This window comes from Adiantum capillus-veneris, chromosome 1 (assembly GCF_014529385.1).
Source record: "Adiantum capillus-veneris isolate H3 chromosome 1, ASM1452938v2, whole genome shotgun sequence".
NCBI classification, from domain to species: domain Eukaryota; kingdom Viridiplantae; phylum Streptophyta; class Polypodiopsida; order Polypodiales; family Pteridaceae; genus Adiantum; species Adiantum capillus-veneris.
Genome location: NC_140931.1, coordinates 43,534,561 through 43,552,539, shown reverse-complemented (window position 1 = coordinate 43,552,539; position 17,979 = coordinate 43,534,561). Strand labels below are relative to the sequence as shown.

Here is a 17,979-nt window from a genome sequence, read left to right as displayed (position 1 = left end):
AAATTCCTTTGGAACGTGAGTATATGCCTCACAGCCAAAGACTCTGAGATGCTTGTATGAGGGCATTTTGCCTGACCATACCATCTCTGGCACTGAATCCTTCTGAAAAACCTTGCTAGGAGATCTATTTACAAGATGAACAACTGTTGATATAGCTTCAGCCCAAAACCCATTTGGCAGTTGTGCATTAGACAACATACTTCTGACCTTCTCTTGTATGGTCCTATTCATCCTCTCAGCAACACCATTTTGAGCAGGATTGTAAGGAGCAGTAAGTTCACGTTTTATACCTTTTGACTCACAAAAGTCCTGAAAGGCCTTTGAAACATACTCTCCACCATTGTCAGTGCATAAGCATTTAAGCTTCTTGCTACTCTGATTCTCCACAAGTGTCACAAACGTTTTGAAAACACTAAACGCTTCATCCTTGTGCTTAAGAAAGTAAACCCATACTTTCCTCGAGTAATCATCTATAAATGTCATAAAGTAAGAAGCTCCCCCTAGAGATAGGTTAGGCATAGGTCCACACAAATCACTATGAACAAGTGCCAACTGTGTATCTCTTCTACTGCTTCTATGCTTATGTGGCTGCTGTGTTTGCTTACCATACAGACAATGTTCACAGTATTCAAAATCATTAAATGAAAAGCCAGGCAAATAACCAGAACGAGACAAGATTTCCATTCCCTTATTGGACATATGTCCTAACCGGCTATGCCACAAAGAAACGTTCGGCTGCTCGGTTACATTGATTACATTTTTAGAGACATTTGATGCATAAATCATGTAAAGTCCTCCAGACTTTACTCCATGTGCTACTGTCATAGAACCCTTGGATATCTTCCACATGTTCTGTCCAAAAGTGGTGACGTAGCCAGCATCATCAAGTAAACCTGTGCTGATCAAGCTCTTTGTAATTGCGGGAACATGTCTCACATTCTTCAGCGTGAAAGAAGAGCCATTCGGAAACTTCAATTGAACATCTCCAACACCTAAGATCTCACATGTCTGCCCATTGCCTAGCCGAACATGATCTTTAGTGGTCACATAAGAGGTAAACCACTCCTTGTTTGGAGACACATGAAGTGATGCCCCTGAGTCTATAATCCAGTCACTCAGTGCATTTCCATCAGATGTTGTAAGAAGAGCTGAGTCCATTGTATTCTTCAAGAAGTAGATGTCTCCTGAAACTAGACTGTCATCCTCTGCAACAGTGTTTGTCACATTTATTTCTTGAATCTTCACTGAGGACTTGTTCTTCTCACCATGGTCTTCAACTTTCTCTTTGCCTTTTTCTGCTTTCCATTCTCTGCAGTCTCTTTTCATGTGACCCTTCTTGCCACAATGGTAGCATTCTATGTCACTCTTGCCTTTAGCATTGCGGGACTTGCTACGAGACTGATTCCTCTTTCCACCTTTGTACTTTTCTTTGGTCCTTCCCCTGACAACTAAGGCTGTTCCTTTGCCTTTGTCCATTGTCTTTCTATTGGTTTCTTCAGTAAGCAGACTTCCTTCTACACCTGCTATGTTCAAACCATCTGGAGGTGCAGAATTACTCAAAGCTGTGCGAAAAGTGTCCCAACTTTCCGGCAATGTGATCAACAGGAACATAGCTCTAACAGGTTCATCAAACTTGACACCTTGAGCTGACAACTGACTATAGATTGTGTTGAATTCATTCAGATGATTGGACATAGGTGTCCCTTCTTTCATCTTCAAGTCAACAAGCTTCTTAAGCCAGTATACCTGTGAAGCTGCACTCTGCTTCTCATAAAGATCACTCAGCTTTAACCATGCTTGATAAGCCGACATCTCGTCTGCTACATTGAAGTAAACACTTTCTGCCAAAGTCAGCATAATGGTAGAAAGTGCCAATTCATCCATTTCGCTCCATTCATCTTCGTCCATATCTTCTGGTTTTATCCCCTTGAGCTTTATAGGTTTTACCTGCTTCTTTTGTACCAACACGTGCCCAATCTGCTTCTTCCACAATGGGAAATTGGTTCCATCCAGCTTCTTGATATTGTAAAGAGCAGTGTCCTGTGATCCAGCCATAGCTACGCTTCATAGTAGTTTACTTTCCTGGGAAAAATTCGGCAAAGTTTCCCCTGTAAACTGACCTCTGAACCAATATCAACTTGTCAAATGAACCAAAAAAGCTTCAGATTCTGCAGAAATTTTGTCAGAGTCTCCTTTGTAAAATGGCTCTGGTGTACTAAAAACGGACCAAAAAATAGCTCAAAAAACCACTGTCTCTCTAACACTGTAAGCTGTGGGTAAACCTGTCCTGCACCTGTACTGTCTCTGACTGTCATGTCACTGTCCTGTAAGCATAGACTGCGACAATGCCTCAATGGCAGTAAAGCAAAGATGCAATCCCAACTGTCTAACTCACAGTCAATACATCCTAGCTGCCTATCTAAGGGTGCTCGAGGGATCGCTCCAAGACCTGTATCACCTAAAGGATCTCAACATTCGAGAATCCCCCAGCTCAATAAAACCTCACTCGACCCTCAACAAAGGATGCAGTAAATCTGACAGTACATAGACTTCCCACAAAGTCATACATCCACAAATTTTCCACTGTATGCTGTAACCGTTGCGGCGGTTGTTTGCTACGTGACTCACAGCCAGCAAACCCTTAACAGACATACATCATCTCTGACAATACATCCCATGTGGAAGTACTTGCAATGTCATGATAAAATCTGGAATATCAAGCAGCAAACACAAGCTACCTGATGAACTAGTGGATGTCGCCTACAGTCTGTGTGTAGATGCACCCGTGTCGTATGTGACACGCCTCCAAGAACTGTGAGCCATCCTTCGATGTGTAGACAGCCACAAATCAACACTCTAGGAGTGTCGATATCCTCAACACCTGCAAGCGTAGGCCGAAAACCCCAAATTTGCAGAGTGTAGATAAACTAGTGGATGTCGCCTAGAGTCTGTGTGTAGATGCGCCCGTGTCGTATGTGACACGCCTCCAAGAACTGTGAGCCATCCTTCGATGTGTAGACAGCCACAAATCAACACTTTGGGAGTGTCGATATCCTCAACACCTGCAGTCGTAGGCCGAAAACCTCAAATTTGCAGAGTCGGATCTGCACCCGCTGAGACCACGTAGTCGAAAATGGCCTGCGCAAAACTTTGTCGAAGGCGAACGGTGACCGAGATGACCTCAGAATGAAATTCTGAGCACACCAAGCCCTACGGGCTTGTACACAAGATTTGGGGTTGTGTCTTTGCCTGTCGAATTTCACTCCAATCTAAGTTGGTGACTCTAGCCTCCTGCAGTGCTGCCCCGAGCCTCGATCTGAGCTCTGATACCAGTTGAAGGAGTACGAGCGGAAGTGCGACGCGAGAGAGAGTGCGAGAAGAAGAGCACGACGATATGGTGAACTCGCTCTACTGTAATGTGTAGAGCATAGTGAGTTCTTATTAGGTTTTTACAAAAGAATATGTGTACATACCTGGCGGCCCTCCTACTTACCTGGGCGACCACATTGGGCTTTATATCCCAACACTTATACCCCTTGAAGAGTGTGCGGTGTGTGGAGTGCAAGGGAGAAGAAGAGTAGAGTATTGGTCGAGCCCTCAGTGAGGATTGGAATACCTCACTACTCCTTATAGTTTTGTATGATCAAAAGAATAGATAAGGTTAGTATGGTGAGTGTGATATGTGTCCAATTAGTTGGCCTGAACCCTAACAAAGATGAAACACATTGAGGTGAAGTATCAATTCATATGGGATGTACTAGAAAATAAGCACAAAGAGCTTGTCAAGGTCCAGACAGATGGAAACCTTGCAAATGCTTTGACAAAAAACTTAGCCTCGGAGCCATATGCATGTTACATTCAGTTGATGATTGTAGGGTGAAGCTATTGATATGCTTCATACATCGCATATGTTTTGTTATTAGTATGCCACTTGAGCCACATTCGCCTCCATGTGGGTTGTTGGGGTTGTAAGCCATTTGGTTGACCCAATAACCCTACCCCATCCACTAAGCACTGACCCTATTCTTTACCCTAATAGAATAAGGGGATAGGTGGTTGAGATGCACTGACTCTACTAAAAGATCTCTCATCTACTTCCTCATTTCACGAGCACATACGCACGCATCAGCACCCATGCACTCTTCACTATTGCCTTTGAAAGTAAAAAGTTAAATTGGGCCCAACAAAATTAATCTTCCTATGAGCATAAGTTCTATGCCATCGTGGTTGTAAGTCTTGATGGGCAAAGATTCTTTAAGAGTACGAATGTTCTTTAGGGCATTGTAAAGGTCGTTACAACATAGTATCCAATAATTTAAGCCACATGATAGCAACAAAAGCTCTTTCTTTTATCTCACAACACTTTGGATGACGGGAGTGAATTTGGGTTTGTTATTAATGTGGTTGTGAGGAGAGGCAGCTACGTGAATAACAAACCCTCCAGAAATTTTCATAAGTATAGATGTGGCACTAATTGACAAGCTCGGTCCAACGGTCCAAAATTGCTCCCAAGTGCTTCATCCCTCATTAAGGCCTTATGTAGGGCAAATAAGTGTGTCATCTTGAACTTTGCCATGTGACACTCCAATAGTTCACAATTGCTCCCAAAGCTCAATACAGGAAGCTCACTACTTTACTAAGGGCACATTTAGACTACCGAAGGCTACGAACGCCCAACCAAGCTTCCACCTAATTGTGTATTCACACAACGTGCTTACACTTTGTGTTGATGTTTAACTGAGATCAACCAATCACAAACGACGAGCTAGTCAACCCATTGGTCTCTCAGAGTGAGATTCAGAGATCAATTCGCTCAACGCGTTTTGCATGTTGAGCGAATTGATGTTGTGTTAATGTTGCTTACACTTGTGTTGATGTTGAGCTGAGATCAACCAATCGAAAACAACGAGCTAGTTAGTCCCCTAGGGGATTCACTCTAATATACGAAACGGGATGCCACCTGCGCAAGCAGACAACTTTAATAAAACCCCTATATATGACTCATATTAGGGAATACGACCCCCCTTTCTACGCTTATACGACAATCAATGTAGAAAACTATCATACCCCTATCTTACATATAAAATTTAGGTCTCACATAATCTAATTGAGTAAAACTAGTCAAAGAGAGTGTAGCATACTGACTGGCACTGTACTAAAGAACTACTTCTGTTGGTAACTAGATGTAGCATCAATGTGTCTTAGTTTGACTTTCAAACTATGTGCCCGTTCAGCCTGCACTGTAGCTACTCGTCCAATGTTGACCCATCTAAATTACTCAAAAAACATGGTTACAAAGTTGTGTTAGGTTCTTTGTGTAAATTTGCATCTATACAAACTATTTATAGCTTTCATCCCTCAACAAATGAGCTATAATCACAAAAGAAGCAGTTGATACAAAGCAGTGTTAGTTCTTACATGTATCTTTGTAGCTATTGATTCACAAATTCAAGGGCAGACTCTTTTAGGAAGCCATAATTTTGAAACACAAAAACTTCGTCTCATTTTTCCCTTTTCTCACTTCTCCCCCCCATAAATATGATACCCCCTCCCTTATTTTTAAGCTTGGGGGCTAAATTATTGGGGGCCTATTCCTAACCGTTATACGCTTATGTAACTTGTAAAAACCTCCCCTCCCCCTCCCCTACACTTACATGGTGCGGTAAGTTTTCCATGGTGAATCCCCCGGGGTTAGCCTATTGGTCTCTCACAGTGAGGTTCAAAGATTAGTTCGCTCAATGCGTTTTGTGTTGAAAAGGGCGTGGACACTTCTCTTGTCCGAGGGGTGAAGGATGCCCACTATTGTGGTGAGTCCAAAAATCCTCCTCCCCCCCCCCCCCCCCCCCCCGCCCCCCAATTTTTGACAAATCATCTCATGCCACATCTGCATTACATTCTTGCATAGATTTGCCTTTCGCACTATATGAAAGCTACGTAAGGGCTCCGAAAAATGTCCATGATTTGTGTAAAGTGTGAGCTTTGTCCTAGAATAGGAGTCAAGGAGTGAAGAGAAGGAATTATCCCACATGTAGTGGTGCAAGGCTATAGAGCTACTTAAAGCTCATTTCATGAATGAATAAACACAAGTGTATTTTGCATTGCATCTCTCTTGTTTATGGTGAGCTTGTGATGGCTTAACAACAACTCAAGATCGTGTCTATGAGTCCAAGTTAATTGATCTTGGAAACTAATTTGCTCGAGTGATAATCTAGCCAACACACACTCACTTGTGTGCACGATGTTTCTCTTTCATCCACCATAGCTAGCACAATCCCATTCCCATCAAGTGGTATCAGAGCTCTGGTTATGCTAGCTAGGCTCGTTATTATGCATTTGTACGATAGTGATTAGCATCTCCACTAGAGTCATTACTATTTCCTAATCCTTCTACTCATTATGTGATTACCAAGCATTGGGCACGTTCTTGGGTTAAGTCCTTGGGCCACTACCCTTCTTAATAATCGACAATGATTAGTGCATTTATGTACATATGTAATTGCATTATTTAATTTTCATTTTAAGTGATTGCATTAAGCCTATTTCCACACATATTGCATCAAGAGCTACTCCTACTTGAGCAAAATTGCATTAATTCATCAATGTATGTGCGTAGCCTATCCTGTGAGCTTTATTCAAGCCTATGAATGCCAAATTTGAGTTAGAATTCAAGGGATAATGCTCAAACGCGGTTTTGCTTAATTAAGTTTGCTCTCTGAATTTCCAACTACAGAATCTAAAGTTCAAAAATTGTGCGTGTGTGTATTCAATGCCTACAATGACATTGTGAAAAAGAACTTCAACTAACTCCCAAGGTCGGTCTCACTTTGGTGGGAACCCAAGACAAATGGAAGACAAGGCCCACTAAGGGCTCACACACACAAGGGCGGCGTACCTCCGCGGTCATTGAATTTGATAAATCCCAGGCGGGTTTGCATTGGCCTAACTGGCTGACCTTGGAAGCCAATTCCCTCAGGTGTTGTCTCCTCCAATGGGGCCAATCGCCTGAGTCCAACCGTCCGGTGGTCGCCGTCCGACACATGCTCAACCGCATTTAAAGACATTTTTGGGTCCGCCCCTATGGGCCCCCCCTTCCCACGCCTGGTGCACCAAGGCAATTGAGTGCTCTTAAAGAGCTTGTTCCCACACTCATCCCCCCTTCCCGCGTTTTGCTCTGAAACTCCGCTCAAAGCCTCGACCAGCTACTCAAAGCTTGCAGGAGGACCTTCCCATGGTTTTGCTCCGAAATTCCGACATCATGTGCAGAAGAGAGAGCTCCAACCATTGAAATTCAAAAGCCTTCAAGCATAAAAAAGGAAGCAATACATTGAGCTTCAAGGCTATCCAAAGGAGAGCTACATCAAGCTTTAAAGGCTTCACCGTCAAAACTCCAAGGCAAAGCAAAAGTCAAAATTTTGTGAAGAGGAGCTTCACAAAATTTAAAGTCATTCTCTCTTTCCTTATTGCTATTAACCATAAAAATTTTGCAATCCAAGCACAACAACTTTTGCAATGTTTATCAAAATCCACATTTGATTTTTTATTTGTGCTTGTATAAAGAGGTAGACACTGGCTAGGAGAGTCTACTAAGCTAAGACCCCTCTATTAGCGCAATGGAAGAGAAGGGGCTTGGGAAACTTAACGGTAGGGATTTCATACTTGGCAAACCAAGTTGAAAGGTTACTTAATGAAAAATTAGTTGTGGAGAATAGTCAAGCCAACGCTCACTGATCCGACATCTACTACTGGGTGCACAAGTTCTAACATGAGATATGAGTGCACAAAATCAAGCCAAGGACGAGCAGTCATTAGGAATCATAATCATTGCACTACGTGACAATTATGTACACAATATTGATGATTGTGATACCTCATCAGCTGCATGGGAAGCAATAGAAGAAAACTTTGGAGCTAGAAAAAAGAAAAGCAAAGTGAGCTTAAAAAAAGATCTATACAAATTACAAATGAAACAGAACGAAGATATTGCAAGCTTGGTCGATCGCCTCAAAAGCATGACCACACATCTAGCTTATGTAAATAGTGCAGTACCAGAGGAGGACAAAATCACAGTTCTTCTAGCAACCTTACCACCTAGCTTTGACCAGATCATGACCGTCATTGAGGAGAAGGATCCAACACCAGATTTTCAACTCTTTGATGTCCAAGGAGAAGAAGCAAGGGAGGAATGCTACTTCACGGGGAGGAGCTTTTGCAGTTGGCAATGGTAACAAGACTTGTTTCAAGTGTGGCAAAGAAGGGCACATAGCAAAGGACTGTCTAGCATCGAAGACTTGCAGCAGTTGTGGGAAGAAGGATCACCTTTCCTTCCAAGTGTTTCAAAAGGGACAGAGGAAACACCAACAAAAATCCAAGGCCCAAAGTGTATTCGGTAGAAGAAGACAAAGATGAAGATGAAGAAGAAGGTCACTATAGCCTTCTAGTCTACGACGACATTCTCTAGCTTTTGTTTTGGCATTTCCCCTTCATTTGTATTTTGTATGGAGTTAGCTTGGACTAGCTTGGTCTCAATTTTATACATCTGTTTGAGGGGAGGTGTTTGAGTATCTCCTGGATTAGAGATAGTTGTCTCCTGGATTGGGGATGGTCTCCTGGATTGGAGATGTTCTTTTGCTCTCGGATTGGAGTGTGCCAGAGATGTCAGGTTCTTCCTAATCCAAACCTCAAGGGGAGAATTGTAAAATATGAGCTTTGTCCTAGAATAGGAGTCAAGGAGTGAAGAGAAGGAATTATCCCACATGTAGTGGTGCAAGGATGTAGAGCTACTTAAAGCTCATTTCATTAATGAATAAACACGTCTATTTTGCATTACATCTCTCTTGTTTATGGTGAGCTTGTGATGGATTAGCAACAACTCAAGATCGTGTTTATGAGTCAAAGTTAATTGATCTTGGAACCTGATTCGCTTTAGTGATAATCTAGCCAACACACACTCACTTGTGTGCACGATGTTTCTCTTTCATCCACCATAGCTAGCACGATCCCATTCCCATCAATGTGTAGTGCTACAACCTTAGAGACTTAGGCCCGGTTTGCTTGCTTTCACATGCGCCACAAGTGCATTGAAACACATTGATTACAAGGTGATGGATGGCTTTGGAACTGCTCCCCCAACGTTTAAACGAATCATCTCTACCTAGATTTGTCATGCGGGAAGTCTGAACGCTACGCAGAGATTTAAGCTGGTTTCCCACTGCGTACCTACTGGTGTTTTGAAATGATGTGACAAAAGCCGATTAACTCTGCTTGAAGTTTCCACACAGACTTAAACATGGAGGGATTGCTTGGCATGAGACAAGATCACTCGCGGGAGAAGAAACCAAGTTGGCTTGCGAGTCGGCCGGCCGGAAGAGGTCCATCGATCTCCATCTCAACGGCCGGCTGTCTTAAGCGCAGATTGCAAAGGAGACGTTCGATCGTGTACACGAATTTTATGTCAGTCTGAATGAGAGAGAGAAACGGCAGTATGGACTCTGGGCTCGCCTAAGCACGAAGGGTCCTGCCCGGCATAGCCAGCGCGAGCCTGAGCGATTGAGCACAGTGGATAGGCGGTTGCTGGCAAACCCATCGTTTTCATTGGCTGCTACGGCTGGCTGGAAGAGCTAGCGGTTGAGCTTTCTTGGCCATAGGCCAGGCCAAAAAGTGATCCCCACATCACGAATTGAACGGCCGCCACCCTTTGAGAGCGTAGTGAGACAGCGGGGGCAAAAGAGCAGCTACTAGACATGGGTGCGCTAGCTAATTTTTGTGAGATAGGCTCAGTGAAGCTCTTGGTTTCAAAGGTGTGAATTTGCAAGTAAAGATTTGGCATTTGGATTGCTGATGCGGTAATGGGGTAAATCGGTTTGTTTGTGTTGTTACAGGGTTCTCACGAACAGCTCAAGAGCAAATGCAGCCTTTGCTTCATGCCGAAGGACAGAGAACCCTCAAGAGCTAGCATTAGCAATGCCAGTCGTCTACCCCAAAACACAGATCTTCCTCCAGTTCTTCTCAAGGATAAGAAGAAGCCTTTTGTCGTGCCTCCTCGAAGGGTGACCAAGACTAGTGGACTCAAGAAATCTCCTCTGGAAAATTTCCATTTTCCTCCAGGGAATGGGCTGCTTGTACCGGAATTAATCCCTGTTGCGCATGCCGTCTTTGAAGCGAGGGAGACTCTATTACAGTTGGTGGCTATGCTGATGGGCGTCGTCCCAGTGAAAGTGTGCAAGTAGGATTTTTTTCCTTTTGAATTGCAATTTTTCCCTCTTTTCATGTAAGTTTCATTTTTTATGTGTGTGTTCTCAACTAGACACCTCTGGTTAAAGAAGTATGGCCAATCAAGCCGATGTCATCAAGCCTAGGCTTGGATTCCATGCCGCAACATAAGGGAGATGGTGACATGGGAGCGCGCACGAGAGAGAGAGAGAGAGAGAGAGAGAGAGAGAGAGAGAGAGAGAGAGAGAGAGACCTTCCCAGAGAGAGAGAGAGAGAGAGAGAGAGAGAGAGAGAGAGAGAGAGAGAGAGAGAGACCTTCCCTGCAAGGAACAACTTTTCAAAAAGAGACGTTGAAGGGCTCCACTGGCTCTCCCACCAATGCCAAGATGGGGAACACCCCCCCTCCACATAAGTCCCACAAGGTCCTAAATGGCCAGGGGTAGTGAGATCAAAGGCGGAGGGCAATGGACATGGATCAGGAGGAGGATCAAGGGCCGCAAAAAATGGGGAGCCTTGCAGATTTGACCGGGGAAACACAACCCCCCCTCGGCAAAAAAAAGGAAAAAAAAGAAAGGTGACAGTCTAACTACCCAAGCTACCCATGTTCGTTGCTCCTATGGGCAACAATAACGTACTTAAAGTAAACTTAAACCCTCATCTGTTTAAGTTTACTTTACCTGCCAAAGTTTGACTCTCTCACAGATCTAAGAGATGCCACGACCACTGTAGCTGCTGCCTAAGTCTGGCTAGCGCCGATTCCACTATTCCTTCCTTGACCCCCTCCTCTATGTAGGGACTACAATGGGTTGCTCGACCGCACATACCCCCCCTCTCCAAGTGGCCTAGGAACTGGAGTCTGGGTTGACTAAACATAAAATGGGCACTATACTTTATCCAAGACTAGCAAATAAGAAAAACAACCTCACAAGACCGGACAAATGTCTCCCTAGATCTAGATGGAGAAACCAAGAAATGACCCTCAAAACTGTTAACATCTACCACTAGTTATCCCAATTGTCACTAGGAGGTGTATTTTTTCCTGTTGTCTTCTTGAAATCTATATTACATATTTTTATTTATTTTATTTTTGCTTGTTTTCCTTGAAACCCTTGAAAAGGGACGGGGGACGAGGCTCAAATGGATTTTTAGTGTAAAAAAGAGGGCAGGACGGAATAGTGGGGACGGGAAGCCCAAAATGGGCGTCCCCTGTGACTATGATGTGTGGGCCTAAATGGAACTTGGGCCACGTGTCAAGTCACTGACAACTTTATAAGTTGGGAGGGGTTAGGAAAGTGAACCATAGGGGGTACAGTGGACACATGTCAATAGGAGAGCGACCTGCTGGACAACACATGCTAGAAACTCTCTCTGTTAGGTGCAGCGGAATGATTGTTTGCGCTTTGCTCAAGATGAGTGCTCCGAACTGTGCTCAAGGTTCCTTTTGTTCTTATGGAAGGGAGAGCCTTCCGTTCTTAATGTAAAGTGCTATGATCACAAACAATGTGAATGGACTCTGTGCGTGCAAGTGTATGAGACTGAGAGATAGAGAGAGAAGAGAGATACGACACAAGAGACGTAAAACCCTCCTCCGAAGGCCCCACTCTCGTCGGCGAGAGTGGTCTACTATTGATTGCACAATCTGGTACAAATGGTATGCATGAGATTGATGCAAGTCTAGGCCATGTTGACGATGACGACGGTGATGACGAAGTTGGCCTAAGGGCTGAAATCTGCAATCTTTCTACTACTGTCCAAAACCGCTATGGGCTGAAATCTGCTAATCTTCTATCTGCTGAATTCTGACTCTATGTCGGTGATGATGTCGATGACGACGATGCGACGACGACGTGCAGAAAATGCAGATGCTGAAATCTGCGTTTTCCGGACTGAAACTGTAAACCTTGCGGAAATTGACTGTGCGGCGAGGAACTGCTTCGGGAAGGTGAGATTTGCGAGGTTCGGGACTTTATCTGCGGGTGCTAATTGCTGAAAACTGAAAATGCTGATGTTCCTTGCTGTTCCGTCGTCGCAGTAAAGCTGCAAAACGCCGGGGCTGATTTGCAACCAAAAAGGCTAGGGCTGAACTTTGGTCCTGTTGCTTCCGTGGTTCTGCAAAATGCAAAACGCTAGGCTGATGTGCTGATCTCTTGCAAAAATGCTGGGTCTCCTGGGGGTGTCTGCTGAGAAGTTGCCTGTTGAACGTGGAGCTCCTGCTGCCTCTTCCACCATTTAGTGTTAACTTGGGTTTGCTTATATATTTTCTTAGCAAAATTGCCCTACCTACTTTTGTTGGGAAGTCACTTAAAAATAATAAGTGAAAAATACCAAAAATAGGGAAAATAGGCTAAATGCATTGGAAAATTTCCCTGACTGAATCTCATGGATTCTGAAGGGAATACTGCTATAAAGCAATGCAGAAGCCACCAAAGTGTCAAAGAGCGAGAGCTTCGTCCGAGGCTCCTGAAACTGAACCTGTGAACACATCCTTTCCAATCTACCCAATGCTACATGGGCTCTGGTCAATCTAGTCTCTGCTGCCCTCCTCAATGAACATGTTGGCCCACTAAAAACCACTCCAAGGTAAGTGTAAGCATTTGTATACTCCACTGTCTCCTGGCCGTATGTGAATGTAGGCGCTGACCTCCTGATCCACTGTGGGGTGGTATTAAATACCATGACCTTGGTTTTACCAAGGTTGACGGACAAACCACTTTCCTGGGCAAACCTATGCAAAGCATCCAAGTGACGTTGCATCCCCTCTGGAGAGTCGGAGGTCAACACAATATCATCACCATATAACAATAGTGGAATCCATGTCCATGCGAGCTGTGCACCAGACTCACAAAAGTGCCAGATCACTTCTAATCTAGACTAACTGGACTGACTGAACCCTGATCATGTTGCAGCTTGTCCACGGACACATAGGGTTGGATGTGTCACGTGACACTCTCCTAGCTCGGAGGCGCCCAAAAGAGAGTGGGGGGCTGATTTTTCATGACACATGTGTGAAGCATACGCAACGGGCAAACATTCTCTCTATGTTCCACTTTCAGATTGTGCATGTGGAATGCAAGAATAATGTTGTGGCTGATGCGTTGTCAAGAAAGCCACAAATTTCAGCCTTGTCAATCCCTTACCGTCATTAGCTTGATGACATAAAGGAACAATATGTCAATGATGAAGATTTCGCAAGAATATTTGAATAGTTGCAAGATGGACAAAGCCATGAGCACTATCTCTTGAGGGATGGTTTTATGATGATGCATGGAAAGAGTGTGTCACTAGGCCATTGCGACATAAGGTTATGATGTCGGGCATCGTGGTATAGATGCGATAGTGAAAGCGGTCGAGACTTTTTTTTATTGGCCTACTTTGAGGAGAGATGTGGATGCCTCTGTGCGAGCATGCGTGATTTGCCAAAAGGTCAAGTTTGACAGGCAAAAGGTACCAGGGTTGCTTCAACCATTGCCTATTCCAAATATCTGATAAGCCATGGGAAAATATTGCGATGGATTTTATCTTTGATCTTCCGAAGACGCCGATAGGGAATGATGGTATATGGACCATTATTTGCAGGTTCAACAAAGAGGCCCATTTTATTCGTGTTAGGAACAAGATAAAATGTGTTCAGATGGCCCGATTGTTCATGTATAATGTGTTTAAGTACAGTGGTATGCCACAGTCTATTGTCAGTGTTTGTTTGAAATGTAAGGTGCAGCGGAAGTGAATGTTGAACTTTGCTCAAGATGAGTGTTCCGAATTGTGCTCAAGGTTTCTTTTACTTAAGGAAGAGAGAGCCTTCCGTTCCTTTAATGAGAGAGTGCAATGGACACAAACAAAGTGGATAAACACTTTGAATAGGTGTTGAGACTGAGAGATAGAGAGAGAAGAATACGACACCAGAATGTTGTCAAACCCTCCTCCGAAGGCCCACTCTCTACGGCGAGAGCGGTCTACTATTGATTGCACAAATCTTTACAATGCTTTGGACTTGCCGACTATGTCGACGACGAGACGGTCTAAAATATGAAAACGCTAAGGGCTGAAATCTACAAATCTTTATCTGTTGAATTCTGACTCTATGTCAGTGACGACGGCGATGACGACGATGCGCTGAAAACGCAGATGCCGAAATCTGCGTTTTCCGGGCTGAAACTGCAAACTTCGATGGATTTGACCGTGCGGCGAGGATCTGCTGCGGGAAGGTGATCTGCGAGGTTCAGGACCTCTACTGCGGTGTCTGACTGCTGAAAACTGAAAACGCTGGTGCTAATTGAGGTTCTGTCGCGATGAATCTACAAAAAGTTGAGTGGTCAGGCTGATCCAAAAACACTAGGCTGAATTCTGTGTTGATCTGCAAAAATGCTATTGATCTGTTGATGCAAACTGCTAACGCTAGGGCTGATCTGTTATCTGTTGTCTCCAGCGGATCTGCAAATGCAAAACGTTGGCTGATCTGCAATGCTGAAAACGCTAGGTTGCTGAAGCAAAAAACGCTCGGTATCTGCTTCAAAAATGCTAGGTGTCTTGTGGGGCTCTTACCGAGAAGGTGCTTGTTGAACACACGGTTCCTGCTGCCTCTTTTGCCAGAAAGTGCTAGCGCTAGTTTGCTTATGTACTTGCTTGCTAAATTTGCCTACGTGGTTCCCAACAAAAGTCACTTAAAAATAATAAGTGAAAGTTGGCTAAAATAGGGAAAATAGGTCTATGCACTGTAAAAATGCTCCTGTTGGATTCTGATAAAATTATTATGGTCATGTTGTGTGTAACCAGAGGATATGCATCTACTCTAAGTGTTTGGACATGCACGGTCTGCGAACACTCACAAAAGTATCAAATCACTTCCTATTCTAGATTGACTGAACTGGATTGAACCCTTGTCATGAAATAGCTTGTCCACGTACACAGAGGGTTAGATATGTCACGTAACATTCCCTCCTTTTCAAAGTGAGGTACTGGTACCGAACTGTATGGCGTCGAGGGAGATCGCCTACAGGGTCTGGAATCGTGGAAAGGACTCTTTGCCGGCCCACTCTGATGCATGGATCATGCGATACTTGAACTTCATAAAGGTTTGCAACGTTTGCTTCTTTGGGCCGCGCCGAAAGCGATAGAAAGTCATCTGTGGCTCCTTCAATGCTTCAACTTCGTCTATAGTCATGCGTCTACCTTCTTCAAGAATCTCCGAGGATGAAAATTACTGAAACCACTTCCAACACAAAAACATGAACATACCCATTCCATGTAAAGTGACTGGAAAAAACTATTCCTTCGAAAAAACTGTGCATGTAATGCAGATGAACATAGTGACGGAGTGCCAAACCGTTCATCAAACACACGCAAACAATGGGGTCAACACTTGTCGTTCTGATCAAAATCAATCAACTGTGGCAAATCACAATGGAAATGTCCATGCTTGATGCTTAATCCTTCTTGTGCTCTTTCGGATACTGAGTCATGCCAAGGGAGAGACATGGAATGTGAATTCCTTGAATGCAAACATTTCTTCTTTTCATGAGTAATCCACATACATCCGTGCTCATTCATGAGTGAATTGTGTTCATTATACAATATGGTATGCCTGTGAAAAGGGATCACATAAGGACGGTGACTAAAATATAGGAAACCATCACGAATGAAACACTTGAACAATGCGGGCTGACTAATCATTCGAACACATAATACTTCCTGTGGGGGTTCTTTGGACCTCGACTCGAGAGTCAAGATCGCTTCTTTGGGAGGACGAGGGCTTGCTACGGATGCAATCGGCACGTGAAACGGAGCCCAAAACAGTAAAATACAGCCTGCTGTGTATTTTTGCAGGTTTAGGGTTTTGACCCTAATTGGTCCCTTATACCCCCAAGAGCTTCGGGGTAGTGTTGTATGGGTGATCTGGTGCATTTTTGGGGCGAAAAACAGAGAATTCAGCGTGCTGCAGATTCTTGCCAGGTTTGGGAAAGTGCTCATATGCACCGGGGAAGTCACCTTTGGCATGGGGATTTTATCTGTGAAGCCTCCTACTATGGTTATGTTGTCGAAATCAGGCTAGAGTAGGCCATTTTCAGCCGGGTAAAAGTGGGACAGCTCGTATGAATTTGCAGGTTTTATCTCAAGTTTTATAAGAATAAAGAAATATTGAAAGAGGCGCCAGTTTTTGGGGCCTACAAGGTGTCGCTGTCTGCTTGGTAGCACACTAGGTGTTAGGCCGTGGTTTGTTTGAAGTGTTAATTCTAGTCACAGGTTGATTCGTGAAGTTCTTCTGTATCGTAAAGTTCGAGTAAAGTTCCAAGTAAAGACCGGGTGAAAGCTAAAGTCTACCGCCTTATGCGTCGGTTTCATGGTTCCGTTGTCGGGACAGAATCACTTTTTCCTTAAAGAGTGAGCCTTGGTTGGTTTGCAGCGAACGGTGGGACATGGCTATCTACTATGACTTATGTCGCAATGGCCTAGTGACACATAGTCTGCCATGCATCATGATAAAACCGTCCTTGAGGAGGTAGTGCTCATGGCGTTGCCCATCTTGCAACTGTTCAAAGATCCTTGCAAAATCTTTATCAATAGCATATTTTCCTTCCTTATCATCAAGCTCATGATGATAAGGAATGGACACTGCTGAAATTTGTGGCTTTTTCAATAACGCATCAGCCACAACATTCTTCTTGCCTTCCACATACAGAATCTGAAAGTGGAATATAGAGAGAATGTTTGCCCATCGTATATGCTTTTTGGATAACTTTGAATGCATCAAGAAGTATCGCAAGGTCTGATGATCTGTCTCGACAACAAAATCAATCTCTAGTAGGTAGTGCTTCCAACTAGTAAGCACATGAATCACGGCTAGTAGCTCTTCCTCATAGATTTGCAATGTCTTTTCTAGCTCTTGCAAGATTCTGCTCTCGTAAGCTACTACCCGACCATCTTGCATTAACACTGCCCCTATTTTGTGTCCACTTGAACGTGACCTCTTTCTTTTGCAAAGCATATAGGGGTGAAGCAATCTCGACAAAGTTTCTATAAACCTTTTGTAGTAAGAGCATAAGTCCAAGAAGCTACGGGCATCATGCACAATGTTCAAATTTGGCCATGTCCTAATTGCTTCAACCTTGGCAAAATCCATTCGGACTCCATCCTTTGACACTATGTGGCCAAGGAAGTGAATCTCTTCTAAGAACTCACTTTTCTTAGGATTAACAAGCAACCTGTGACTGCATAGCTCTTCGAAAACAATGGTCAAGTGACGCCTATGCTCCTCTTCATTCTTTGAGTAGACTATCATGTCATCAAAGAATGTGCCAACAAACTTTTCATGTGGGTGGAAAATCCGATCCGTCATCCTTTGAATGTAGCAAGAGGATTTTTAAGACCGAACGGCATCACTAAAAACTCATACAGACGAAATGTCGTCCTAAATGCAGTCTTGTACACGTCCTCTGGCTTGATATGAATCTGATGTACCCACTCTTAAGGTCTATCCTGCTGAAAATTGTAGTACCCTCTAGTCGGTTAAGAATATCATCAATCCTTAGAAAAGGAAACCTGTTCTTGATGGTATTCTTATTAAACGCACGGTAATCGATACACATGCGTCATGAGTCATTTTTCTTTTGCATTAGAAGCATTGGGGAGCAAAAGGGTGAAGAGCTAGGTTGAATCAGCCCTTTCTCTAGCAGCTCGTCTACTTGGCCCATAATCTCTTTCTGCTGAGCCGTACTAACCCTGTAGGGAGGCCTATTTGGTGGGCTACAACCTGGCACCAAATCTATCCCATGA

At 43.8% G+C, this 17,979-nt stretch overlaps 1 protein-coding gene across 1 annotated transcript in view; it reads left to right on the top strand.

Moving 5' to 3' along the window:
* Nucleotides 1-9,416: 9,416 nt before the first annotated feature.
* LOC147464619 (APO protein 2, chloroplastic-like) overlaps nt 9,417-17,979 on the top strand; it is a 70,305-nt gene continuing 61,742 nt past the window's right edge. The window contains exons 1-2 of the mRNA XM_086516043.1: nt 9,417-9,797; nt 9,879-10,222. Of these exons, the coding sequence (XP_086372169.1) occupies nt 9,741-9,797; nt 9,879-10,222 (401 nt within the window). The 5' untranslated portion in view covers nt 9,417-9,740. The remainder of the gene's footprint in view (nt 9,798-9,878; nt 10,223-17,979) is intronic.